We start from the raw sequence: 27941 nt of genomic DNA on the forward strand, positions 1-27941 counted from the left end.
CTTCAGGAGGATCACAGTTACTGAGGTCATCTGGACCTGGTTCCCATGGCCCAGCGTCAGCAGGAGGCAGGCGGGTCTGCTCGAGCAAGGCCTGGTAGGAGGGATGGGCCACATTTCAGACCCCGTGGTGCTTTTATGGCACCTTAGGGCTCAGCCAGACAGAGTCTGCGGGCTCCAGAGGACAGAGGGGCAAGAGAGGGAAAGAAGCCCAGGAGGAGGAGTGACTCCTGTCCCGACAGCCGCCTGTAGGGACGGGTTTTCACATGAGGCTGCGAGCGCTTGTCCTCCACATGGGCTGTGTGGAGGCCCCTGCTTTGCCTTCCCAAAACAAAGGGGCCAGCAGGTTTCTAGAGGGCAACCCTCTAGAAGAGCAGAGGACTAGAACATGGTTCAAAGTCTCCTTTGGGGTCATGTTGCAGCACCAGTCGGGACTGTGTGTTGTCCTGGGGTGACAGGTGAGCACGTGCACGCACAGGCATGCCTACCCCAGAGCTGAGGGCCTTGCTCTGTCTTTGGAGGGTTCCACATGAGGGTTCCTTAAGCAGTGACGATAGAGTCCCCAGCTGCTCTTGCCTGGCCTCAAGATGGCACACCTGGCCACCTGTGCCAGGCAGCTGTGTGGAGGAGGAGGAAGCCTGCCGCCCAGCCCCATGCTCCTCTGGCGAGGCCTGGCAGAGGACATGGCAGAGGACATGGCCACGCCATGGTGCACCTTCTCCTCCTCGCAGGTGGAGATCAGCCCGCTGGAGAACGCCATTGAGACCATGCAGCTGACAAACGACAAGATCAGCAGCATGGTGCAGCAGCACCTGGACGACCCCAGCCTGCCCGTCAACCCCCTGTCCATGCTCCTGAACGGCATCGTGGACCCGGCCGTCATGGGGGGCTTCGCCAACTATGAGAAGGCACGTGGCCTGCCCGGGGTCTGGAGCCTTCCAGACACTCCCTGGAGCCTAGAAGTGACCCAGCCTCACTGAGCAACTTCCACAGTAACGGGGCCATGGCCAGGCACAGAGGCAGCCCCTGCAGGCCACAGGAAAGTCACGGCCTGACCTGGCACAGTGCCCAGGGCATCCTGACAGCCAGGAAGCCCACCAGTCACCCACACTGGGCTCCAGAGCGCTGGAGAGTGACCCTCGGGTGAATTTTAAGAGGGCTGGTATTATTAAGGGCCCAAAATTTCCATTTTAGGGAGAGATGACTTTTGATATTCAATGCTGAGACTTGGGAGGAGGCATTGGTCCATGGAGAGGCCTGGCCAGCTGGTCTCCCTGGATAGTAGCCCCCAGGAATGGGCAGAAGCTGAAGGGCGTGGGTGCAGGCTCTACCAGGGGGCTGTTCCTGTGGCCCACTGCCGGTTGCTGTAAATGAAGTTTAGGAACATGATTGCACCCATTTCTTTACTTCTTGCCGGTGCCTGCTTTCCTGATGCAGTAACAGAGTTGAGCAGTTGGAAAGAGGCCCATTTGGCCCATAAGACCTAAAATGTGTACCATCTGGCCCTTTGTAGAAAAAAATTGTTGACCTCTGATCTGGACAAGGAAAAACAGGAGCAGAGCAGGCTGTGGGTGGTTAATTGCCCTCGGAGGAGAAGGTGGCGCTCTCCTGATGCTCTGTTTCCCTCAGGTCGTGTCCCACCTGGGGCAGGTGCAGCTGGCCGGGTGGTATTCACCACCCCCCACTTGACCAGGTGACCCAGGTCAGCTGTGACCTGGCTGGACTCAGCACTGGGGCACTGCTGTGAATGGCCCACTGGTGGCCCACGTGCTCCATTTATCATTCGACTTTAAGGAACCTTTTGCCTTGGGACTGGGGAGGGTCTGACAGCAGATCTGGAGTGAGCTAGGGGAGACAGGGCTGTGGGTCTGCCCACGGCCTGGGGTGCACCTATCCACGCGGGAGGAGAGGTGCACTGAGCGCTCTGTCTCCACAGGCCTTCTTCACAGACCGCTACCTGCAGGAGCACCCCGAGGCCCTGGCGCAGATCGAGAAGCTCAAGGACCTGATTGCCTGGCAGGTAGAGTATCCGATGGCGGCCTTGCATGGCTGCGGGGAAGGCCAGGTCTAGGCTCAGGTCTGCTGGGCCCCTTGTACACTGCCTGCCAGCATGAGGCCTTTCAACTGAGGTCAGAGTGCCCTGGGCAGGCCACCTTGCTGCCATGATGGACACATGAATTTGAACATCCAGAAAGTTCTCTTGCAAATGAGCAAGATCTCTTTCCTCCCTCCGCTTAGTTATCCCAACTGCTGGAAAATCCATCTCTGACATCAAGGGGAGCTTAGAGGCACGAAGCCCTTCGCCCAGCCTGCCCCAGGACAGGGGTCAGACGCTGCAGTCAGCGTGAGGCCATAGCCAAGCTGCAGCACGCTCTGCTCTGAGCCAGGCTCTGGGCTGCTATGTGTCCTGTTTTGTATTCCCAGCTGAGAATATTAGAACGTGCATGTTACTTCATTTCTGCTTCTGGTCCTGAGGCCGCCTGAGCCCTTTTGGAGGGCCACTGTCTTAAAAGGTGGGAAACTGAGAGGGTGCTTTGTGTCCCAGACCCTCCTGGCTGGGTGGGCTGGGAACGTCCACAGTGCTTCTCATGGGGCTCTGCCTGTGCTTGCTCTGTCACTTGGGCTGCTTGCTCAGCATGTGGGCGGTGAGGAGGGTGCCGCCCCCCCATCTTCACCAGATCTGAACCCCACATGCCAGGCTGAGGAACATGGTGGGCGGCGGCTGCTTGGGCTGGGCATTGTATTCAGGCCATGTTGCCAAGCTGAGCATCCCGGGCTCCCAGCTGTGGCCTGGAGGTCCTGTGCAGCGTATGGGGCAAGACTTCCTCTGAGGAGACGGCTCTCTGGGCGTTTTCATCCTGACTGTTCCTCAAGTCTGGTCCTCCTGGCTTCTCTGCCGTCAGCACATTGGCCAGTGAGACCATGTGGGGTAGTGAGGCCCAGCTTCGGTTCTCGGCCAATTTGGAGTCTATCTGATTTGCATTTAGATGTACAGGTGGGTGCTGACTATATAGCCCAACTTATAGGTGCTTACCTAGCACATTGAAGGACTGGGGTTCAAATCCCCAGCAGTGTGAGATGGAAAAAAATCAAAAAAAGAAAAAAAAAAAAAAAAACTAGATGTACAGGTGGATTTGTTTTTATAATTAGAATCATTTATATTTATTTGTGAACATCATATACATTTTTAAGAATGTAACTGTGATAAAATTACAAAACTCAACATTTGGGCCATTTTTAAACGTACAGTTCAGTGCCTTCAGTAATTCACATTGTCATCCATCCATCTCCAGAGCTTTTCTATCTTGCAAAGCTGAAACTCTGTCCCCATCCAACCCTCCCCAGCCCCACACGCCCCCCATTCTATTTCCTGCCTCCACAGATTTGGTTGCTCTGTGAACTTCTGAGTGGACTCGTGGGCATCTGTCCTTTCATCTGGTCTGGTTCCCTGGGCAGAAGGGCTTCCAGGTTCATACCTGCTGCAGCATGCACCAGAATGCCCTTCTTTTTGAGGGCTGAGCAATATTCCATTACATGGATAGACCACAACGTGTTTGTCACTTCATCTGTTGATGAACCTTTGGGCTATTTCTGCCTGTGGCTAGCGTGAATGATGCTGCCATGAACACAAGTGCACAAATATCTGTGCCAGTCCCTGCTTTCAGTACTTTGTGGCATATACAAAAAACTAGAATTCGTGGATCTTATAAAGTTCTGTTTCATTCTTTGTGTCGTTGCTGAATTTCCTTCAGGGACTGTATCATTTTACATTCTCACCAGCTATGATGCATGGCCCTCATTTCTCCAAATCTTCACCAAGACTGGATGATATCTTTGTTTTCTTTTTTTATAATAGCCATGTTTATGGGTGTTCAGCTACGCACGTGCGCGCACACGCACGCACGGAATCACAATCAAAAGGGAATACTCAGATTCTACCATTAATCTGTATGTACCTTAAATCTGTTTGCCTGGGAAGTATTTTGTGATCAGATCCCTCTGAGATGACAGGAAGGGACCCATGCTGCTTTCTTTGCAAATGTAAGCCTTATGTGGGCAGTCTCCGTTACTAAAAAGAGTGGGACTCTGAATTTCAAGTGATTCCATTTTAGATGCCATAGAAACTAAAAGGTACAAAATTCAAAATTCCTCTGAATGCTGTAACACAAAAACTAGTTTTGTCTGCAAAAGTTCTATTGATTTTTTCCCCCGTTAGCTTTTACAGCAAATTGGATTTTAAGAGTTTCAAGTCCTACAGAGGAAAATAATTTGCTCCCCAGAGAGCAACTTTATGTCAGCACTCTGTCATCACCCCTAATAACTATATTAAAGGGTGAATTTTAAATCAGCTCACAGGAAAGTTGAAAGAATCCGTTTTCTAGCAACTTCATTAAATCAAAGAGTGAGGAAAAATACATATTCAAAACATCACCTGTGATTTTGCTTCCATTTGCAAATGTTTGGAAAAGGCATATCTTAATATCAGTAATTGAGTCATGTGTTCATTAAAAATTAGAACTTTGGGGTTATCGGAATGCTTTGTTCTCCTTTTGCTCGTTAGTTCATTTGGTTTGCGTTTTTCCTGAAACTCTGGCAGGGCAGAGCAGGGCTGTCCTCCGGGAGCCCCGGGACTTACTTGCCGAGTTTCCATGGCTGATGTACAAGCTTATCTTCTGTGCTGACACTCGTTGGTGAAGCCTGGCTAGTCAGCCCCAGGAAGCGCCTGTGCTCTGCTTGCTGTCTCTGAAGCAGAGGACAGTACTGGCTGCTCCTTGCCACGCAGGAGGCTGGGCCACCCGCAGTCTCTTCCAGGTCTGCAGCTGACACCCAGTCCTGAGCCACCTCCTCAGAGGCACAGCTCGTTTTCCCCTGAACGCACCTGTCATGGCTGAGTAGCCAGAGATGAATCTGGACAGTCTTATGTTAAACTGCTGTGATATGTACATATTGCTCCTTTGAAATGTGCAAGAGAGGAAAGACCAAAGTCCCTCATCATCCTCAGGCTTGGTGCTTCCAAGAGCTCCATGCTGCTGGCAGAGCTGGGACTGTGCAGGGAACAGACGGGACCAAACTTCAATTGCAGCACACCCGTTAGGAGGCCAGCCTTTCTATCAGAGTGCAAGCTCACTTTGAACAACTAGCGGTGTGGCTTTGAGGCCCTCCTCTGCCCTCTCTAACTTCCTGGAAACTCTGGAATAATGCAGATCCAGGTTCACCTGCAGCAAATCATACCTCTGAGATATTTTGTAGGCTGAGCATTAAACTAAAGGGTCTCTAAAGATCATTTCAGGTCCAGGCCCACGTCTTCTTCTCTGTGTATGAAGCATCTCGTAAGTCAGAGTGTGTTTACACAGGACAATTTTCTGTTTTCTTTCATTTAGAATCATATCAGTTCAGCCCTGAATAGACATAGACCCCAGGGGCCAGATCCTACCCTACAGGAAGGTCTTTTCCAGTTACTCTCAGGGACTGTTGAGAACCACGAATTCTTGCACCTTGTAACTCTCACCTGCCAAACTGCAGTTCAGGCCGTACCTGCACCCAACCAGATGTCCTCAACTCCCCTTCAGCAAGCAACTCCTTTGATGTAAAGAATCTAACCAATTAAGAGTTTTTTAATGCCAACAAAACACAACAAAACACAGAAATGATTAGATTGCATTTTTCACACTTAAGAAAGGCCATTCTGAATAAGAAATGCCGTCGGTGTCTAGGAAGGCTGGGCTTTCTCCCTGAGGCAGCCTTCCTGCCCAGGCTTGCCTCCGCACCCTGAAGGACACGTTCACTGCCACCAGAGAGGGCTAGCCTGCCTCTGTCATCTCCCAAGGCAGGGCTCAGGAAGCAGAAGGACCACAGTGAGCATTTCCTGCTGCTGGCCCTGAATAAATTGTGGCCAGCCCCAGGGAAGCTGCCATCCGCATGAGAAATTCATATGGAATATTAAAATGTCCTGTCTATTTTAAAGTCTCACCTGTGTACCGTCCTTTGGGTGAAAACTGGTCTGGCATGTGCCTTGGGTTTAGGCCCAACTGTCAGCAAAACCAACTTCCGTGCCAGTGCAGCCTCAGAACAGGCTGGGGACACTAGAACAAGGTGGGGGTCGCCCGCTCCCCGTCTCCTGGAGTCCCAAGAGAGACAGCAGCTGCGTGCTATAAATGGCAACCAAGTACATTCCATGCGTTGATTCATCTTGATAGGATTTCTTGAATTCATTCACATGAAATTCAATTGTGTACTTATTATCCCTCTTGCTAATAAATCTGCTCATACAGCTTGGTCTTCTGTCATATTAGGAAATCTGTTTTTAATCAGCTTTTTGATTTAATTATAAATTATTAAGAGGAAATCTGTTAGTTTGATTGTGTTGAGGACTTTTTAACTCCCAGTCCAAGCACTGGGTAGGAGCAGCGACCAGGGACAGAGAGGGAGGCCGTTCTTGCATTCACCTCCACCACTAGCAGCTCTGGGGTCTCTGCAACTGGGAGAATGAAAATGTCTCTTGTGACGCCTCTAAAGGTCAGCGTCATCTCCACACTTGGAAGTGAAGTGTCGGCGTGGATAGCTTGTGACAGCAGAGTCGGCAGAGAAGCGATTATTTTTAGTTTTAAGGAAGAATAAATTTAGTTTTCCTTTCCAAACAAGAATATCCTTCAGGACTATAGATCACACATAATTAGATTTTTGTATTTTGAAGTCAGGTTCTCAATTGCCTGTAAAGGCAACGTTCTTACCTAAAAAAATGTCTGTGCTCTAACGTGACCCTTTGCTAACAGAACAGTTACGTCTAAACAAAGTGCAGCTCTCCCAAAACTCCGGAAGGATGCATGGGAATGTCTGTTCTGGGACTGAGGGACAAAGGCCAGCTGAGCCAGGTAACAGAGAGCTCAGGGTCCCCAGAGCCACCTGGACACATCCAGTTGAGACACAAGTGCTTTTCACTTGAATGTGGGTCTTTAGGGGCAGCAGCCTGCTGGCCACTTTAACCAGTCGGTCTGATCTGGAAGCAAGCAGGTACATTTCAGCAGGCTCCGCTCTCCCCTGGGGCGCAGTGCTCTCTCTAGACCATTAACCGAGGAATAAGGAACGACACCTTTGTGCTTTTCAGATTCCATTTTTGGCTGAAGGGATCAGGATTCATGGAGACAAAGTCACAGAGGCACTGAGGCCGTTTCACGAGAGAATGGAAGCCTGTTTCAAGCAGCTGAAGGAAAAAGTGGAAAAGCAGTATGGCGTCCGAACCATGGTAAGTGGGCAGAGTCTCAGGAGAAGGGGTCCGGCTGTGATGGGCCTGGGGAGCAGGGAGCCAACACGAGCATGCGGTGCCCAGTAGGTGGCGGGGTTCAGGGGAGCTCCGCCCTCTTAGCCCATTGGCTGGCCCTCTGGCATCCTCGCATCAGTAACTGGAAATGTCAGTGTGGGTAAGCACTCCTGGACTTGCTGACCCCCACGTGCCCTACTCACCTGCTCTGAACACTGTCCGCCCTTGGTGTCATGGAGCCAGGGAGAAGTTTCATGGAGACCACGTGGCTTGGCTGACCACCGGAGCCCATTCCCGCAGGCACACGACACCCAAGGACTAACTCCGCCTCAGGCAACAGCCCTCATGACACCCCAAAGCCCTGGTGGAGCACATGCCTGGTCCAAGGTCAAAACCTCGACCATAGCCAGGAGGGGAAAAGTGGTGGGCTTCTGAGGTTTGAAATCATTGCCAAAGGCTCACCTATGGGATGAAGCGGAAATAACCCAGGCCTCGGAGGAGGCAGGGATCTGAACGGCAGGTCAAGGGACACAGGCACGCCTTGGGCAGAAGAGGAATCAAGGGCAGCAGTTGGAAAATCACTCTGCCTCCAAGATCCTGGGCAGTCAGGGGCAGGAGACTCCTTTGATGAGGGGCAGAAATGGACTTTTGCGAGGAGTTCGTGAAAGGGCTGGGGTTGGGAGCACGGCAGAAGAGCCGCTGGGGTTTTTAGTGAGGCACCAAGCTGTGCGGTTTCATTTTCATAGAAGAGCCCCTGCCGGCCATGACTGAGCCCTGCGTCTTCAAGCCCAGGGCCTGGCGTTCACCAGATGAGGGTGTCCTTATTCCTGGGCCCAACAGGGCACGAGCCTGTGAACTAACAATGACACCCTGAGAACCTAGCAGGGGGAGGCTGGGACTGACAGCCCAGCAGGAGCCTCCGCAGTAAACAGGCTTGGAAAGCAGGGCTCTCCGCAGGGCGCTGGAGGACCCTTCCTGCAAGTCAGAATCCTTGAGTAGTGCTTGATAGCTTGGGAGCTTGCAGCTCACTGCAATCAGAGTGGAGTGGCAAGAAGAGTTCCAGAGTGTGTCAGGAGGCAGCTCTTTCAAAGTTTGATGCCACGTTTATTTCTTTCTAAGAAATAAACACTTGTGCATTTGCAAAGTTTCTTACCAAGTGGAAAGTTTCCTGTTCCATCCACCGTTTAACGCATGTTTCAGAACTAGAGAAGCATCAGTCTCACCGTGCACTTTCCACGTCACCTTATCTCTGAGGGAGCTTGCTGCAGCTCATGGTGGGGGAAGAGCAAGAGCAGCAGCGGGTGGTGATGTGCAGGTGAAGGACTGTCTTCCTACCTGAGGACAGGTGTCCTGTGCTCCAGGCAGCTGCCCTTAGCTGCAGGTCAGCGATTCCCACCATCCTCATCAAACCTGCCCTCTCTGTGGGGCAGCCAGGGCCTCTGGCCAGGGTCAGGGAGTCTTGCTGGGAGGGTGATCCAGAGCAGAATTGAGGGTGTACTTCCCTCCCTTAGTGCTATGACCCTAGGAACTACCTTCCTGTGTCCTGCGTCCTAGGACTCCAGCCGGAGGCTCCGCAGCCAGCCTTCTCTGAGCAGGCTAGGGTCAGGCCCATGGTCTGCATTCTCTGAGAAGTGCAACAACAAAAGCAGTTTGGGATGTGCCCCTCCTATGTTGGCTGGCTTCAAAGCTTGTAAGCAACTGAGAATACTTTGGAAAACAATATGGTGCCATCCTGTTTCCAGAAGGGAGAATTTAAAAATAAATAAAAAAAAAAAAAAAAAAAAAAGGACAGACATAAACCATTCTGTCCATTTTTGTGAGCCAGCCTAAGCCTCAGATTTGAACACCCTGACTCATAATACACAGCCCCTCTGGTCCCCTCACTTCGGCCTTCACCTTGCCAGTCCTGGAGCTCCAAGCATCCACCATTCCCAGGATGAGCAGGGCCCAGAGGCCTGGGGAGGGAGGCCACATGAATACCGGCAGCTTTCAGCCCAGGCCCACGCTGGCACACTGCATGCAGGAGACAGTCGCCTCTGCCTTTGTGCCAGTGAAAACTTGTACATTCCTCATCCTGTCTTCTGCCTCTGCCTTCGAATCTGGTGCAGGGGGGCCTTTCCTGGCTCCACCCTCCCTCCAATTGCTCAGCTCTCCCTCCAGTTGAATAACAGGTGGAAAGAAACGTTTTCAGAAAACCATGAAACTGTCTGCTTCTCACAAAGCACTGGTCACCTTGATTAATTTCAGCCAATCCCCAGCTCATCCATGATTCCGTGGGCAGTTTGCTCCTGTGATCAGGTCAGATGTTCCAGTTCTGCTGGGAGCTAACTATGCAAAACTCAGAGGCCCTGGGCAGGGCCATAGGGTCGCTCCTGTGAGGACAACTGAAATGACTGACTGAGGCCAGAAAGCACAGCAGCAAGGACAAGGCAGCTGCTGTTGCAGGTGCCAGGCCCTCCAGCCTCCACCTGCACCAGCCATTGATCCTCACCACCCTGGAGGTGGGAGGCTGGTTTCCTCCGTGCTTACGAGGATGCAGGGGCTCAGAGTGTGTCCTTATTTTATGGAAGGGGACAGCAGTTCCCTCATGGAGTCCTGGCCCTGGAGCTACACCTGCCGGTACCGGGCGAGGCTGTACTTACTTCAGATGAGTCAAATGAAAGCCCCGTTCTCCATTTTCTAGAGTTTCTGCTCAATCAGGAAGAGACTGGGAGGCAAGTGACGCAGTGGAGCCACAGCTACCTCGTGAGGTCCAGCAAATGTGGGACTCCAGGAGTGGCCCTGCCCCTCCCTGGCCAGAGCCCGACCCCGCCCCACCCTCCTTCACTTATCCATCCCAGTGTCTGCTCACATCCCGAAAGGCTCCAGGTCGTCTTCCAAGGGACATGGCCGGCCCTTGGTGGTTGGTGGCAGGAGGCTCCAGGCTACTTTCTGGCCCTCCCAAGGGCCAAGTAGAGGTTGTCCTCACAGGACATCCACCTCCTGGCCCCTGACTGACCCCCTCCTTAGCACCACTTTCCCACTGCCTGGGTCCTTGCGACCACGGGGAAGACCACCCACCTGGTGATGCGACCGCTGTGGGCAGGTGCTCCCAGCGGTGGGGCTCTTGGCTGCAGCGCCCCAGCAGCGTCTCCTGGGCACCGCTCCCTCACGTGCCCAGCAGGTGCTGGAGCAAAGGCGGCACCCTCCGGGCCGCAGAAGTTCACCTGGCCCTTCCTTTCTCCCCGCACCTGTATCTGAAAGGGGTCATGTGGAAGTAAGTCAGCGCAGGTTCCAGGGGAGGTGGGAAGGCAGCCGCTACACAGAGGTTGGGGGCGGCTGAGCGGCGGGTGTTCCCAAGCCCACCCCTCTGGTGCACCTGTGAGAGAAATGGCCAGGGACTGTGTGGGTTTGAAAAGACCAAGGCTGCCCGTGAATCCCACTCAAAATATAAAGAGGGTCAAGACCTGCAGATGGCAGAGGAGAGGCAAGGGCCCAGGTGGGCGGTGCCGGTGAGTGGTCAGGGCAGAGCACTTTCCTGGATCATTAGAAACAGCAAGGAAGCAAAAAGAGCCCTGGGTCCAGCCAAGGGGCTGAGGGGAGAAAGCTTCAGGCAGAGAAAGTGGGCTGCAGAAAGCTGAGGCAAGGAGGGGCATCAGCCCTGAGCCTCCAGGTTGTGAATGGGAACCTTTCACACCAGGAATAATCGGTAAGTGCTGGTCCTAGGGACGTCTCCATGGAGATGCCCATGGCACCGTCCCAGGCACTAACTGCAGGATGCTCTGTGTTGGCACATTCTAGCTGCATGTTGCTTTGGACCAGCGGTGGTCAACCTGGCCGCCGCCTGTGTTTGTGAATCAAGCTTCATTGGCTCGTAGCACACGCCTTGCCGTATGGTTCACGGCTGCCTTTGTGCCAGGGTGGCAGGGTAGAGTCACTTCTGCAGAGGCCGTGAGGCCGCACACCTGGAGCACTTATTATCTGGTCCTTTAAGAAGACACCAGCCAAGTCCTACCTACCCTTCTGCAGTTTTGAACTTTTTGCTGTTAGGAGATAGATTTAAAATTGAATCATATTTTATTTGGAGTCACATGTTTAAGAAGCAGACCTGGTTTTCCCTCCCGAGGGCCAGAACCACGGTCCAGCGCGGGTCACCTGTGAGTGATGGGGTGGTGGCATGAGCAGCTGATGGCCAGGGGAATGTGACCTACAGGAACATGGCTCCTGCATCCTCAGGGTGAGGTGCTTGTGCAGCCGCTGCAGCCCCAGGTGTACCACATCTGGCTCAGGATGCAGGAACGCCAGCTTGTCCTGGCTCATAAGATGGGGGCACAAGCTGCATTTCAGTGACCCTGGGTTTAGTGCTGTACCAGAGGTGGAAGGAGTGGACAGTTCCACGTAGAGACCGTCTTCCCTGAAGGCCCGTCCTCAGCTTAGCAGTGGAGGGGCTTCCTCCGACTCATGCCCCATCGCTCGGGGGAGTAAGTAGCAGGAGCCCCTTTCTTAGCTGGAAGAGTTGGCGGTGGGGGCTCCGTACGCGCTGCCGCACCCACGGGCAGAGATGTGCAGGGTTGGACGAGGGACCTGTGCGCTCTTTAAGCCAGCGTCTATACGCTGCGCCTTCTGCGCCCTGCTTTCTGTGGAGCACCTTGGTGCAGCTCGGTCTCAGTAAAGAAGACTGAATTTAAAGTGAAAAGACCAAGAAGGTTCTTTCTGGTATTTTTACATTGAATCAGGTTTCAAAAGACACTAAAATAAATAATCATCATTTTCGTCCTCAGAACAAGAAAGTGAGTGCTAACAACGGTGTGGGCACCTGGGTCTGGCAGGCCCGGCGTCACGCACCTCTCCCTCTGTCCTTCTCAGCCCTCGAGCCTGGATGACAGGAGAGGCAGCCGTCCCCGGTCCATGGTGCGGTCCTTCACCATGCCCTCCTCGTCCCGGCCGCTGTCCGTGGCGTCTGTCTCCTCGCTCTCCTCCGACAGCACCCCTTCCAGGCCCGGCTCCGATGGGTGAGTCAGCTCCGCAGGGCCACCAGCACCTGGGTCGTTTACCACACTGAGGAGTCACTCGCGGTGGGCGCCCTCTGAAACAGCGTAGTGCCTTGTGGTCTTGTGATGGTCGGGAAGGGGTCCTCACCTCGGGTAACACTCGGGACAAGGTTTCCATCAGACTTCAGACCCTCTGTGAGCGGCCTGGGGAGAAGCCTGCTGTGCGGGGTGTGTGGCCTCCTCATCTCCTGCTGGCCTCCAGGCGTCCCCAGGGCGGCGCCGGCCTGGCCCAGCCTGGGGCAGCCTCCTCTTGCCCACCAGGCCACGGCACTTAGTCAGGCTCACAAGACAACTGGCAGGTAAAGCCCCCTTTTTTCTTGGAGAGCGACGCTTTTTGTTTATTCACTTTGTTTCTGATGAGTTTGCTTTCTTTTAAAGGGAAATGCTGTTACGCTGGGTACTTCTGAGAACGTTCGTCTATCCCACACTTTCTAGGACTGTCCAGAGAACCAGAGCCTATTATCCTTTTTTTTTTTTTTTTCCAATTTGTTTCACTGTGGCAAACACCATAAAATTACCCTTGTGACCGTTTTCAGGTTCTGTGGCATCAGGTGCGCTCACATTGTCGACACCATCACCAACAACAGGACCCTTTCACCCCAGGAAATTGAAACCACTCCCTTAACTAAGACCCCCCTTTCCTCCTTCCCTGTCCCTGGCAGCGGCCACCCTAACACAAATGAGTGGCATTTTGGGCCACGTTCTTTCTGCAAGACCACAGGGGACACCCGTTGTTGCTCCCGAGAGCACAGAGTAAACAAGAGGGACCATGAACCTACTAATGAGACCAGTGAACTAACACTGAGCATGCACTGTGGCCTTCATATCAGCTCAGTTGCAAAGCCCTCAAATTGATCTTTTTGGGTATTTTTGAGGGGCAACCACGTGTTTTTCCAAGCCCATGTGGTTTGCAACCTGGCACCCTAAGCCAACACACAGCCTCCTTCCACGTGCCCACGCAAGCTTCCAGAGAGTCCCAAGGGGCAGCTCAACATTAAGTGCCCTTTGTTGCCAAAGATCAATGTGCCCAGTGCAGAGTCGCAAGCCATAGCCACACTTTTTCTTAAGAATAATTTTTACCAGTGTCTGATACTTATAAGACCAAACCCATACAAAATTCTCAATTCAGAGATGGTTAAATCTTGTGTGCCTGTCACTTAGAACAAGACTGATACAGAAACTTAATGCAACAGATCTTGAAGAGACTCTCCAGGCTAGTTAGGAAGAGGTTTCTGGGCTTCTGAGCCCTCAGGGGAAGGAGGCCGTGGCTGTGGAGATTGAGGAGAGAACGGTGCACTCAGCAGACTCCACCCAGCAGGCGTTTGTCTTAGCCTTGAACTCATCTTATTAGAACCCAGAGTTTTGTTCATTCTTGGGGTCACCATCCTGCACTATCTAACTAATGTGGCGAAAATGGGGTTTGGTCTCAAGTGGCACAGGTTACATGCAGAATCAAGTTCACGCTGCCAGCAGTGGCTTCTCCTAATGTGACAAACCTGAGGCCACCTGTCTGTCCTTCTCTTGGTCCCTCATGGGTTGTCAGGACTGCACAGTGAACAGCATGGTTCTCCTTCCTCAGCGGGAAGATGTCCATGATCCTTGTTCTGCTCATTTAATTGTCTCAAGTTCTGCAAAACCTAGAATAAAGTCATGAAGATTTTGGTGTTGCTTATAATGTGTTAGAGATAATAGTAAACACCAAGAGATGCTGATTTATTGATTAATATGTGTCCTATTGCAAGGTCCAGGTATCTCAAAATGTTTTCGTGACGAATGTCAATATTGGTATATTTCATCAACCATTTTGAGTTTTTTTGACTTTTTATTACGGAATATATTCAGACATACACAAAGTGGGCAGAATAATTTAATGATGCCCCACCCACATCAGCTAGCCTCAACCTCTGTGTCTCGTTCCCACCTGGACCCACCTCCTCCCACTATATACTTGATTTTGCCATAAATCTCAGAATCATAGCATTTTATTCATTGAAATTTCAATTTGAATTTTGAAAAGGTAAGAACTCATTTTTAGCAAGCATAACTGTATCATTTTGTGACCACACAGAATATTAATCAGAATTCCATATTATCATGAAATAGTATTAATCTCTCATTGTCATAAACACATTTTTGAAATAAGAGCAAAGCAGGTCCTTAACTTGCATGTGGCTGACATTGGCTCTCTAAGTCTCTCTCAGCCCACTTGAACTTTTCTTCTTCCTTGTAATTTATGTGCTAAAGAGTCAGGGTCCCACAGGCTTGTTGTGTCCCTTGCTGGTAGTGGAGCTGTGTGACCGGAGTCTCTGTCCTCTGCTGTCCTGCATGCTGGCAGTGGGGTCTAGAGGAGTGGAAGGTTCAGATCTGGTCTGCGACCAGCGGGCTTCATAGCCGCGTGTTCTTCCACGCAGCACGTCCTCTTTTGGTGATATTAACAGCCACCATCGACGCTTAGGTCAACACCATCACTGTTTAAGTGCTATACGCACCTCATCAACAGACCCGTGGCTTAGCCCTGTCAGCGGGGGATCACCACATAGAGATGTGAGTCTTGCTCTCTGCAGCTGCCTCTTCAGTGAACTTTAAATGTACTTTAAATTGCACTTTCTGCCCATTGGAGGGTAGATTTGCAAGGGTCACATCCTGTGTTGGGGAACCAGGTTTCTGTCATGGCTTTGTTCTAACTGTCCTGTTCAGAATAGTTCAAGAGAAAGCACAGCTGGGAGGAAATGGTGACTGGCTTTCTTAGTGCCCTTCTTGTGAAATCACTGTCCCCTTGAAGGAGCAGGTGGTGGAGGGAGTCAGGTGAGGAAGTCGCTGTGAGGTCCGGGAGCTCCAAGGTCCAGCTCGGGATCTGGCTGGGTCTTCACCACAGGGTTTGGATTTCACCCTGCCTCGTGGTTTGGGGCCCCCCTGGACATTGGGCAGCTAGAGAGTAGGAAGCTCCTCCTGCTGACCTGCTCTGGATATGTGGAAGTGATGTGGAGACCACAGATTAAAGAGACTTGTTTGGGGCACACTTACAATGCACCTATTAAAACACGGGGGGACTGGCGGAAGACATGTTTGTCAGAAATCAGAACACAGGCTCTTTCTCCTCTACGACTGGTGGAGCGTGATTCCTTTAAGAGATCACACGTCTTTTTAAATGCTGTGTTCACGTGCTGTGTTTGACAATAGCATGTGCCATAGCAGTGGCACCTGGCCTGTAGACTGTGTCAGGCTCTTCAGGTGTTCCTACACTCTGCCCTTTGGGCCCTCCTCCGACTCCTTTCTTCAGCAGGAGCTGCAGATCAGGGATTCCCATCTTGTGCTGAAACGGCCATCTGCAGCCGAGCAGCTGTGTGTCACCGTGTGCTCTCTAGCCTTGTGCCAAGTGCCTTAGTGCAAGATCCACTCACCCAGCAGTCTAGCCACCAAGGGGACTTGACACCACCGCTTGGTGTTCAATGGTAGAGGACAGTGGTGTCCTCAGGTCCTTTGAATGAGAACATGAGGCTCACAGAAGTTACAAGGATGTCAAGTCCCTCGAGCAGGTGCCAGGTTCAGATCCGGGTGCTCGGTCTCTGGCTCCCTGTGACTGAAGAGTCCAGGCATCTCCAGGCATCTGTGAGCTGGAATCCCCCTGCTTCCCGCTGAGCCATCCCAAGGGCTTGTCCGTGGGAGCAACCCCTGTAGTTCTATCAGAGGAAACGTGGTCAGAATTAAGCTACCAGAAATTCCTCTTCATTGGCCTGTGCGTGCTTTTCCTTGTTGTATTTGTGAATCTAACAGTAATTTCTCAGTATACCCAAAGTGCCATCATAAACTCAACAAAGATTCCCAAGGTCATCACAGAGTGTCCGCCCAGACGTCACATGTCCCTGTGTCGGCCAAGTGTTCCTTTTCTGTTTTCTCCTTCACTGGAACGCACACAGTGCTTACCCTGGGTGCTCAGGGGCGGACATTCTCCTAGCCTCTCTCTCCGTGCCCTCCCTTTCCTTCTAGAAGTCTGCGATTTTCATCCAGCACCAGCCTGCCTTGCGAGTGGCCTTGCAGAGCTCCGCGGGGGGAAGAGCAGGTGCTGTCCTACGAAGGCCTCACTGATTCAGAGAACCTTCCTCTTTAGGTTCGCCCTGGAGCCTCTGCTGCCAAAGAAAATGCACTCCAGGTCCCAGGACAAGCTGGACAAGGATGACCCAGATAAGGAGAAGAAGGACAAGAAGAAGGAAAAAAGGAACAGCAAGCATCAGGAGATATTTGATAAAGAATTTAAACCGGCCGACATCTCCCTGCAACAGTCCGAGGCTGTGATCCTTTCAGAAACGGTAAGGTACCCGGGGCGTTTGCCTTGTTCTGCAGGAGCATCCGGGACCTGCCTCTGTTCCCATGTAGCTCCTGGGGCTGTCACTGGATTTTATTGACATTGGGGTAAACTTGAGGACCTGGGGGACCCCTAAACCCTATCCATGAATAATCTTACACAATAGGGCATTTGGAGGCCCAGAAGAGAGGCCTCTTTCCTCTGGGGGATGCTTGTCTTCCCATTCACCCTCCATCCTGAAGGGGCGCGGATGGGTGGGTCTCCAGCAGGGCCCTGGCATTTCTAGGCTCTTTGTAGTGCAGTTGGATTTGATTCCCACGTGCATCCTGGCATCTGGCATCCAGAGGAGGAGCAGGCTCGCTCTTCCTGTCAGAAAGGCCTGCTGCATGCCAGCTAGTGCCTCTCCCTTGCCCCTTCCTGACCAGAAATCTATGAGCCATGGTTATGCCCAAGCTGCAATCCGCTCAGCCAGAACCCAGAAGCCCCTCCCTCGGTTCCAGCAGCTGGCCCTGTGCTCCTGCTCATTCTCCCGCCTCCTCTGCTCCACATCCAAATCTCTTGGCCATCATTCGTAAGGATTTGCTGGGACTTAGCAGGACATGTGCTGGTGAGTTGACATTCAAAACAGATCCCAGTGAGTGGCCTCCATTCCAGACAGTGAAATCCACAGGGCCTGCTCTTCTGGACAGGCCAGGGCTGAGCCAGGCAGAAGCACACCATAGTCTTTGGGATCCAAGTGCAAAAATGAGGCCCAGGCTGCTTCAGAAAGTGCTGTTTGGAGGACAGAACGAAAGCAAAGAGAAGGCCTCACAGGCTGTCGGCTTGGAGATGAGGTCGGGCTGCAGCCTCCTTCCCTGGAGACTGGCGGGCATTCACCTGTTGGTGGCCAGTGGTGCACTCCCTGAGTGGCTCCTGACCTGGCCAGCTCTGGCTTGGCTGTGACTGAAAGGTTGCTTCATCAAAGGCTCAGAGGGGCTAAAACTCCCATCAGACACTTACCTGCTGGTTTGTATCTCGACAACCAAAGAACGACGTCTGGCTCCAACTGCAGTCACATGCTGCTTGCTTGTCTGGAGGCACAAGGCAGAGGCCAGAGCCGTGACGTGGCTTAGGAAGGCAAGCACCCCTCCGAGGCCTGTGGACATGTGCACTGACTGCAGATGGGCTCCAGTGTCTCCGTGCAGCAGGCAGGTGCCAAAGGACTTCAGGCCCAGGAGGCACTAACCAGAGACTGGCACGAAGTACTTGGGCACTGGGGTCAAGCAGTGAGACTCAGAGGTTGCTGATGCCATCTGCTGAGGAGGCTGAGGCAAGAGGATCACAAGTTTGAGGCCAGCCTGGGCAACTTAGCAAGACCCTATCCCAAAATAAAATGCATGTAGCTCAGTGTCTTGTAGAGCACCTCTGAGCTCAGTCTACAGTCTGCACCAAAAAAAAAAAAAAGATGTTTCTGTTGAACTGTCCCTGTGTTCTCTGTCCACTGTTCTGTAAGCTGGGGTGCCAGTGCCCCTAGCAGGCCAAGGTCTCCTTCTGTCAAGCCCAGGAGGACCTCTCAAGTCCCTCAGCATCTTCACTGACTGGGGATCAACAGGAACGTTTTCTGCGTCTTCGCTGAGTTCCAGGTCTCGCGCATTCTGACTCAAGCTTCATTAGCAGAAGGCCTCTGAGGGGAGCTGCCTGCAGAGTGGAGCGCAGTCCAGATGTGTGAGTGGAGTTCCAGGACACAGGGCGCTGTGCCGTCACAGTGAGGTCCCCACCCCTCCCGGTGGAGCCCCTGCGGGGACACCTGTACACACAGGGCCGGATGCAGCACCACAAGGGCCTCCCACGGCTGGCTCCAGGCACCCGCAGCAGATCCCCAGGAACCCAGCAGGGTCAGAGCACAGAACCTTGACCTCACGGTCAGCGTCTGACCTCGTGGCTGAGCACCAACAGGCCAGGACTCCTAACAGTCATTCCGTCCAGCTACTCGTCTGTGCACAGGGGGCTCCTCTCCAGGGCACAGGTGCCGGCAGGGCCTCTGAGGACAGTCAGGTCTCCATGGAGGGCAGGACAGGAGGGCCAGGGCTCCCCGGAGGGTGCTTCATGGAGAGAAGCGGCAGCACCTCTCTGGGTGACTCGTGCCCCTGCTGCTCCCAGGGCTCCTGTGTTGCCAGTGCCCTCCCATCCCCACAGGCCTCCCAGCCTCTACAGAGGTTTCCTCCTCACCCCTCAGGCTGGGCCCAGCTTGAATTGAAACATCGGCAATTTCATGAGCTTTAACTGAGCATCTCTGAGCTGGACCTCCAGGCTACCATTTGCATCTCCCCCATAAAGCCTCCTTGAGCTGACTCAGAATGTGCCCGTCTTGGGATGGGCAGCGATGGATGAGAAAAGCCCGTGGCAGCGCCTGGACCCCATCACCAGTGTGCACATCCACCCGCATGGCCAGGTCCCTCCCAGTACATCTGGCAGGGAGGCTCCAAACTTGGCCTTCGTGGGAGGCTCCCAACTTGGCCTTCCTGCGCAGGATGGGTAGCACTCAGACGTGGGCCCCCAGGGCCACAGGTGGTTCTAAAATGGATCACTCATCACCATATGAACTAACCATGCCCACACCAGGGCCCAGGCCCCTCCTGCCAGCCTCATAGCCTCCAGCGCACCTGCTCTTGAGCGCCTGAACCAGCTTGGCCCACCCACCAAGCCCCCGCATCAGGCTGCAGCTCCAAGCCCAGAGCCCCACCTGTCCACCCTTCCTGGGGGACAGTCTCCATTCCTGCTTTTCAGCAGGGTTGGTAACTTCTCTGATTACTCCTACCATAGAGTATTTTGTAATTGCTCATGTTCCCTGAGGTCTGATGATCTGAGAACAGTTGTAAGAAATATATAAATTAAATTTACTGATGTAACAAACACAGGGAAGGACTCAGGTGGGAGAAAGTCAAGTGCATCCAGGAGTCAGAGACAAGCAGGAAGGGGAGAGAAGAATTCCTGATGATGCAGCATGAGAGGGGAAAGGAAGGACGCTCAAGAAGCTGCAGGAAGCTGCTGCTGTTCTGCTTCTACTCTTGGAGTGCCCAGGGTGTTCTCACTTGGCATCTGAGTGACTTGCAGTGCCACTCTGGGACATTCTGTTAAGACACCTGTGCAGTGCCATCCACGTCCACAGAAGAGCGTGAGCCCCGTTGTGGGGTGGGCTGCGGAACCAAGCACTGTGCATTTGGGGGTGGCTCAAGCAACCAAAGTCTGTTCTTCCCCAGTTCTGAGGGCTGAAGTTCAAGGTCATACTGCCATAGGGCTGCTTCCTTCTGTAGCTATGAAGGAGGATCTGGCCTCACCTTCCCCTAGTTCTGCTGGTGAGCCAGTATCTTGAGATACTTGGTGTGGAAACATCAGCCACCTCTGCTCAAGTCTTCACAGGACACTCCCCTGTGCGTTTTGTAAGGACCAGTCATGTTGAATTAGCGTCCACCCAAGGATGTTATCTTAACTGGATCTTTTCTAAAGCCCGTTTCCAGATACGCATTTTGAGGGACTTGGGGCTCGGACAACATATAAATTCAGGGGGAGATGACTTAGTCCATAACAGACACGAATTGTGCTTTTTCCCTTCCTCCAATGTAGATAAGTCCCCTGCGGCCCCAGAGACCTAAGAGCCAGGTGATTAGCATCATTGGAAGTGAGAGGCGCTTCTCGGTGTCCCCAACATCACCGACGTCCCAGCAGACACCCCCTCCGGTCACACCGAGGACCAAGCTCAGCTTCAGTGTGCAGTCCAGTAAGTGGAGGGTGCCTGCACTGGAGGTCGCACGTTGTTCTGTGACTTCCCCCTTAATCGATGGCTCCGCAGGGAGGACCCCTTCTCCAGGCAATAGACGGGATGGGGAGTTTGGGCCTGTGGTCCCTTGGGATGAGCACGTGACCCAGGGGGAGGTTCCTGGGCTTGGGCCGGGGAATCTGGACTTCAGCAAATCAGGCCCAAACCCAGTCCAGGGCTGCAGAGTTCCACAGGTGGAGTGTGTGGGGTCTGTCTGGGCTCCGTGTCCTCCTTGGAGAGACTACTGAGGCACGGGGGCAGCCCCTTTTCTCATCACTGGGTCATGAGGCCTTCCAGGGTCAGGGCCTTCCACCTCTGGGAGGAACGTGGAGTGAAGAAGCACTTCTAGGTGGTTTGGAAGGCGCAGCAGCAGAACTTATTTTTTCTGGTTTTCTCCAATTTCTAGAGCTGCCACACAAATGACCACAACGTGGCGGCTCACGATGACAGACCCATATTCTCACATGTTCTGGAGGCCAGAGTCTGAAATCAAGTTGGGTCCTGGGTAGGCTCTGAGGGAGCACCCCTTCCAGGACTCCCCCTGTCTCTTGTGGCTCTGACAACCCCTGATACTCCATCACTCCAATCTCTACCTCCGTTCTCCCTGGCCTCTCCTGTGTCCTCTCCTCCTATAAGGACTCTAGTCAGTGGATATAGGGTCCACCATAAATCCAGTATGCTTTCATGTCAAGATCCTTAACCGATGACATCTGTGAAGACCAAGTCCACGGTAGGTCACTTTCAGAGGGTCTGAGTGGACCTCAGAGGTCCGCATCTTGGAAGGATACTATCCAACCACTGCAAGTGGGGTAACCAGCTCTTCACACTGAGTTCAGACCCATCAGAGAGGAGGAATCCTGACAGGGAGTGGTAGGGAGTGAGGGCCAGAGCAGAACAGGGATCCTGCTCCTTCCCGTGGCCACCAGGCAGGACAGCACTGCCCTGCAGGTGGTCGTGTGAGGCAGAGAGCAAGTGTCCTTTGCACCTGGTTTTCTTCTTGCTAAGAAGGGAACAGCCACGACTCCGGAGACCGTCAGGTGCTGACTGTCTCGTCTACAAAAGCACATGGAGGAGGCAAAAAGCATTCTGGGTGCAGGAAAGGAGAAGGGCTCTGGGTGGCATCTCCACATTCTTAAGCTAATACTCTGTGATCTTTTCCAAAAAATACTTTATTACATTTAAAAAAATGTATTAGAACAGGCACCATTGCAGTAGTTACAGAAGATAGTCTGGTGGTTTCCCCAAAGTATCTAGCATCACCATATGACCCAGCCATGCTAGTACTAGGTCTGCACCCCCAAAGAATTGAAAACCGGGGCTCCAACAGGTATTTTTATGGGAACATTTGTAGCAACATATGCACAGTAGTCAAAAAGTGGAAACAACCCAAATGCCCATCAGCTGATGGGCAGATGAATAAAAGGTGCTTGTAAAGAAACCTCTGCACAGTAGAACGCTATTCAGCCACATGAAAGGCATGGGCCACACTTGCAGGCTGCGCCATGAGCAACCTGAAGACGGCGAGCCCAGCAGAATGAGCCGTCACAGCAGGGCAGCGAGACTCTGCTGGTGGAAAGTGTCTAGGACAGGCAGGTCCATGGGTGCAGAAAGCAGAGTAGAAGGGGTTTCCAGGCGCTGGGAGCAGGGGTGTGGGGGTCACTGCCTGAGGGGTGCAGACTTCTGTCTGGGCGAGGAGAGTGTTTGGGGAGTAGTCAGTGGTGAAGGCTGCACAGTATGGTCAGCATGATCCACGCCACTGAATTGGACACCGGAAGGTGTCAACGTGGCAAGTTTCAGGTCATGTCCCACCCAGTCACTGCTCCTCCTTCCTGCCCCCCCTGCATGGCGGAGCTTCCTCATCCCCCAAGGCGACACTTCCTGGGAAGCATCTTCCTGATGAAGGATCTGTCATCAGTGGAATCACTGGGGAAACTTTTGAGTCACACATCAGTAAACATGTCAGTTTCTCTCTTTGTCTTGAAAGAAAATGAATCACCTCCAAGAGGCTAGCAGGGTTGAGCAGACACCTGCCTGGCGACCCTGTGGAGAAGGCCTTCTTTCTGGCTACCTGAGCCATTGGTTGTCCTCTCTGTCTATGTAAAGCAGCGGCCCTAGTGACCTTGACCACTGACACCTTCATTTCCCAGGGTGGGGGTTGTCCTGGTGGGAAGTGGGTGCTGGCTGTGTGCGGCTTTGCTTGAGGGAACTCTGTGGGCAGCGCAGCGAGGGCAGGCCGGGGACGGGACCCTCTGCAGGCAGCAAGGGCAGGCCGGGGACGGGACCCTCTGCAGGCAGGGAGGGCAGGCTAGGGATGGGGCCCTGGTAAGGCTCTGAACGCCACAGTTCTATGCAGTCCCCATGACACCAACTGCAGATGCCACCAAGGCAAAGGGACCCAAGCGGGGGAGGGGAGGTACTATGTTGACATGTGTTTTCACAACAGATGAATAGCTCACTTCAAGCTCCAGTTTTAAGTACCTTGTACTTGACTGTTCCCTTTCTAGAATATTCCACCAGAAGGGAATTCCACCCTTTGTGTTTTCCACCCCTCCTTTCCCATGCCGTGCTGGCAAATGATCCTGCAAGAGAAACTCTGGCTTGCACAGAGAACCAGGAGCAGCCCTGTGAGCCATCAGGCTCATAAGGGTGTCCGTCCTATTTTAATCAGATCCTGATTTTCCAGGTTTGGAGCTGAACGGGATGACCGGGATGGATGTAGCTGATGTCCCACCCCCTCTGCCTCTCAAGGGCAGCATGGCAGATTATGGGAATCTGATGGAAAACCAGGACTTGGTGGGCTCATCCACACCTCCACCCCCTCCTCCACACCAGAGGGTAAGTGGGGGTCGGGACCCAGGACTGAGATTGCACCTCCACAGCACAGGAGCCCTCCTTCCAGAGGTAGTGGGTTTGCTCTGGACTGATGAGTAAAATCGTGTGATGGACTCAGTTTGCTTTTGTCGAAGTGATGAGCACTGTGAGTGCAACCCACAGTCCTGCACCGTGATCAGTACCCTGCTGAACGGCACAGTATGGTGTGCCCCAGGAGGAGTGGGGGGGGAGGGAGAGGAGAGGGAGGAGGAGGAGGAGGAGGGGGAGGACAGGGGAGGAGGAGGGGGAGGAGGGAGGAGGAGAACAGGGAGGAGGAGAGAGAGGAGAGGGGAAAGAGGAGGGGGGAGGAGGAGGAAGAGGGGGAGGAGAGGGGAGGAGGGAGAGGGGGAGGAGGGAGAGGGGAATGAGGGGGAGGAAGGACGGGGGCTCCAAACAGCCATCAGGCCATCCCGCTGCAGAGGCAATGCTGGTGAAATCTTGACTGCAGGAGCAGCTTTCCTACCAAGGGGTCTGTGTGACTGCAGAGTTACCGTGTGGTCCCCTAAGGAGGCACACTCCTTCCGAATACCTGCCTGGCTCCAGAGGAGCTCCTGTCCCCGCAGTTCCTCCTGGCATGTCACCCCAGGCACGTTACTGCAGGCACGGCTGCCCCCTCACGCTGCCCCAGCCTGTGCACCCTCTGCACTTCGGCCTGTGTTGCTGACCCGGCTTCCTCCAGGCCAGCGCCCTGGGACGCTGTTCTTGTCATCAGTCCCGTCTGATGCGCTCCCTGGGCCTGCCCACTCATGCAAATCTTGGTGAGAAGTCTCAGAAAGCCGTCCGGACCAGGGCCTCTGTGCCGATCACCCGTTCTAGAAGCATCCTTCCTGGGTCCACCACGTCGTTACTCTTGGGCTGTCAAGGCTGCTGTCATGCATCCCTCACCCCCATACTTCTGGCCAGTCCCCTCCTGCTTGAGGCCCGGGTTCTGCGCGGCCAGCTGGGGGAGGAGGCACGTGTGAGTCCCTGGGAGCAGTAGAATGTCCACGTCTAGGCCCACCCCTGGGCCACGCTGTTCCCAGCCGTATAAAATTAAATCAGCTCAGTCTGAAGAGTAAATATCCCTGTTCGTGTTTGTGCAGCTGCTCGTACTTTGTGCTCTTCAGCCTCCATAGAGCAATTACAGGGCTGCAGAACTCCGCGGAGCGTTGAGGGCCCAGGTTGGGAGGCGGCCGCCAGCAGGTGTGAGCCTTTTCCCTTCACGGACATTGTACGGTCTCCGTGCCATTTCTTTTTGTCGCTTTTCCTTTCCTTGTTCTTTTTTATGGAGATTCTTGCCCTGAGTGCCCTGCTTTTATCTTCCTGTGAGAGCAGTGCAGGAGAGGGAGTCGGCTAACAGTACATATTGATTACTCCTTTTGTGTAAGGAAACTAAGTACTGGGGCGTCCTCCTGGACATCGAAGGGTCAGGGCTCTTCTGAGTCCTCGAGTGCCGTTCACATAGCTGCTGTCCCCACAGAAGTCACAGTGGGGAACTGGCCCTGGAGGAGGGACCAGGTGACCCTGAAAGGGGCTTTGCCAGAGGCTGGAAGGGCTCATGGCAACCACTTAACCCGAGCTTCCCTTGTTCTTGTGACCACACGTTAGCGCCAAGGGAGGCAGAGTCCAGGGGCCCCAGGCCTGGCTGGGGTGCTGTTTTCTTAATGGCTTGACAGATCACATCTTTGTTTTCATCCCTTTATTTTAATAGAAAATTAAGACTGTCTCCCAGGTTCCTACACTGGCAAACTCACAATTCCGAACTCAGAGCCACTCCCAGGTCTGAATTCATGCCAGGTCACCTCAGGTCACCTCAGGGGTAGCACTTTATTGTCACGGTTTCTTGAAAACACCTTTCTGGGGTGCCATGTGCAGTTGCCTAAGTGAAGGACTGTGTGTCCAAGCTCTGGTCAGTTTATAAAGGGGCGTGGAATCAATTAGATCACTTCAATTAGATCACCCGCCCGACTCTCTGCTCCTTGTTTCCTGTTATGTACTTGAGCACCAGAGTCTGTTAGGTGACAGGCTGGCGACCAATGTGCACAGCGCCTCCTGGGGTGCCTCCCTGCACAGGCCCTGAGCCATTGTCTGCCACGGGGGTGATCGATGCCTTGGCACCTCCTGTCACCTCCTGGATGGCCTCAGCTTGCAGGCACTCCATCTCTGGTTGCTGACGTTTTCAGCCGTCATTTCCTTCCCAGCGGCTCTGAGGACCAGTCACCCGAGCTGTCACCCTGCTCGGTGGTGGTGAGCAGCCCGACATGGGGGCCACAGAGGGCATCTCCCTCCCTGTGGCCTCTCAGTGTGGCTTTCACCGTAAACACACAAACCGAGTCACCAGACTCATGGTAGGCATCAACCGCACGTGCCAGCCTCGGAAGATGAGGAGTCCGTCATCCGCGCTCCTTTGCACCACGGCGGCTGTGACGGCAGCTTTCTGTTTTCCTGTCTGCCGGCCCCAGGTCGTCTTTGTGGTCACCCGTGTGGATGGGGAGGGGCTTGGGCAGGCAGACGTCCTTCCTCACGTTCGGCTGCATGCTGCCTGAAGACCCGTTCTCACCCGGAGGTCAGGAGGGGTGCCCTGGCACCTCGCCCTGCCCGCTCTGCCAGGGCCTTGCGCTCCTGCCTCCCTGCACCCGCTCAGGTCTCCCTTCATCCTTCGCTCTTCCCTCATTCACGCTGACCCAGGCTGCAAACTCCGGTAGGTGTCCGTGAGGGGCAAGCGGGGCCCAGCCACAGGGCATTGCTGCCTAGTCACTCACCCGAAGCTCCAGCAGGCCGGGTGTTTTCCTATCGGCTCTGCAGTTGTGAGTCTCAGTTCTTCCCTGTGAACCTGAGGCACTCTGGCCTGTGGGCCCAATCCAGCCAGCACCTGTTTTTGTAAATAAAGTTTTCTTGGGACTCGGCTGTGGCCATTCCCTCACATATGGCCTCGGGCGGCTCTCCGGCCTCAGCGGAGACCATGGAGTTTCTGGCCTTTTCCAGGAGCAGCTTGCTGACGTTGGCGCTCAGCTCAGAGAGTCAGGGAGGGTGATCCCTGGAGAGCATCACCAAGGGCATGGCTGTCTCTGGGGCCATAGAGTGACTGCCAGGTGAAAAGCACTGGACCGACCGCAGCCAGGAGTGGTGGTCCCGCCCAGGGCCCTCAGGCTTGGAGAGAAGATCTTGGCTTGAGTGCAGTGGTCCTGCCCGGCTCAGGAGAGCCCGTGTCACCCAGGAGGCTGGGCAGGGCAAGTGCCCACCATGGCCCCTGTGCCATGGAGACGGGCGCTTGCTGTGGGACCACCAGTCATGTGACGTCTTCCTCCTGTTTTCTAGCATCTGCCACCCCCGCTGCCCAGCAAAACCCCGCCCCCTCCCCCGCCAAAGACAACCCGCAAGCAGACCTCGGTGGACTCCGGGATCGTGCAGTGAGGGCCCAGCGACGTCTCGGAAGCGCAGGCCGCCATCCTCCCCTCCTGTCCCTGCGCCTGCTGTTTACCTCACGGGCCTGCCGTGTCTCCTCTTCAGTCCAGTGGCCTTTCCTCCAAAGGAGCTGTTGCTACCGTGCAGCGAATGGCCCTTAGCGTCACGGTGGTGATGGGGGAGGTCACCGAGTGCATCAAATTGGGGCCCAGCGTGGCGCCTCGGGAGTGCCTCTGTCTTGCCCGAGCGTCCTTTCTTTTGTGCCAAATGACTCGTGTTAGCAAGAGCTCGGCTGATCCGAGGGTGGCCTGGTGGAGAGGCTGCACCCTGAGGAGGTCTGTGGCACTGTGCTCGAGGATCCGCGTGCCCTCTGCAGGCCCAGCCCCTGCTCACGCTGGCCGCCATGTGGCCAGCCCCTCCTGGCTGGTCAACTCTATCTTCCACCTACGTTAGGCAACTAGGCTCAGCCCTTCAGGGAAGTTCCTCGTTTCTCTTGGTGTAACTTAAAATAGGATATTTCTCAGCTACTGAACAGTTACTAATTTATGGGGCAGAAACGCCACTAAGCATACTGGATCAAACAGGAGTATAGCAAAATTGAATTGTCTTTCTTTTGTGAACAAGAACACGTGTGCCTCAGACGATGGCCTCGGTGGGGTGAACCACTTGGTCCTCCTTCTGTACAGAAATGTGTATATATGATGGTTCTTGGAACTTGTTTTAATTTTTTGGGTCCTTCTGTTTATTGTAATAGGCATCTACAAATGAGTCTCAATATGTGTTTTTAATTTCTAACTGCTGGAAATAAAAACACACACACACACACACACAAATTTTTTTCAGAGCTCTAAAGTCCTGAAAATGTTGGTGGACAATGATTTTTTTTTTAAGAACTAACTTTGTATAACCTAATATTTTATTCTATCATCTATATTTTTTTATTCACCACGATCATGATACTCTTCTCGTAGGTTTCAAAGTTAATCATTGACAATGAAAAATAAAATGTTATTTAAAAAGACTCTGCTGATTTTGTCTTTATCCTTGAATATAAAACACAAATGCTGCCCCCTGTTCTAGTTTCTTAAAGAAGAACTGGTGTGTAGACATGCGCACATCTCTCACAAACATGATCTTTCATCACCTGTTTTCACTGCCTCTGATTTGGAACCCACTAGGAAACACCCGCGTCCCTCTGTGTCTGTCCGTCCTGGCTGACAGGAGCAGAGCTCTCTGAAGCTTTCCTCCCCTGCCGGCCCACAGGGCAGTGGCTACACCCCCTTAGGCCTGCTTCGAGTCTCT

The 27941-nt window shown here is 53.5% G+C and overlaps 1 protein-coding gene across 2 annotated transcripts in view; it reads left to right on the forward strand.

Annotated features, from left to right (window-relative positions):
- Nucleotides 1-27661, forward strand: part of Dock1 (dedicator of cytokinesis 1) — a 455412-nt gene extending 427751 nt beyond the window's left edge. For both annotated transcript variants that reach the window (XM_047551998.1, XM_047551999.1), the window contains exons 45-52: nt 729-905; nt 1934-2017; nt 7103-7240; nt 12101-12246; nt 16394-16592; nt 20192-20345; nt 23068-23219; nt 26553-27661. In XM_047551998.1, the coding sequence (XP_047407954.1) occupies nt 729-905; nt 1934-2017; nt 7103-7240; nt 12101-12246; nt 16394-16592; nt 20192-20345; nt 23068-23219; nt 26553-26648 (1146 nt within the window). In that variant the 3' untranslated portion in view covers nt 26649-27661. The remainder of the gene's footprint in view (nt 1-728; nt 906-1933; nt 2018-7102; nt 7241-12100; nt 12247-16393; nt 16593-20191; nt 20346-23067; nt 23220-26552) is intronic.
- Nucleotides 27662-27941: the final 280 nt, after the last annotated feature.

The sequence above is a fragment of the Sciurus carolinensis genome, chromosome 5 (genome assembly GCF_902686445.1).
Source record: "Sciurus carolinensis chromosome 5, mSciCar1.2, whole genome shotgun sequence".
Lineage (NCBI taxonomy): Eukaryota > Metazoa > Chordata > Mammalia > Rodentia > Sciuridae > Sciurus > Sciurus carolinensis.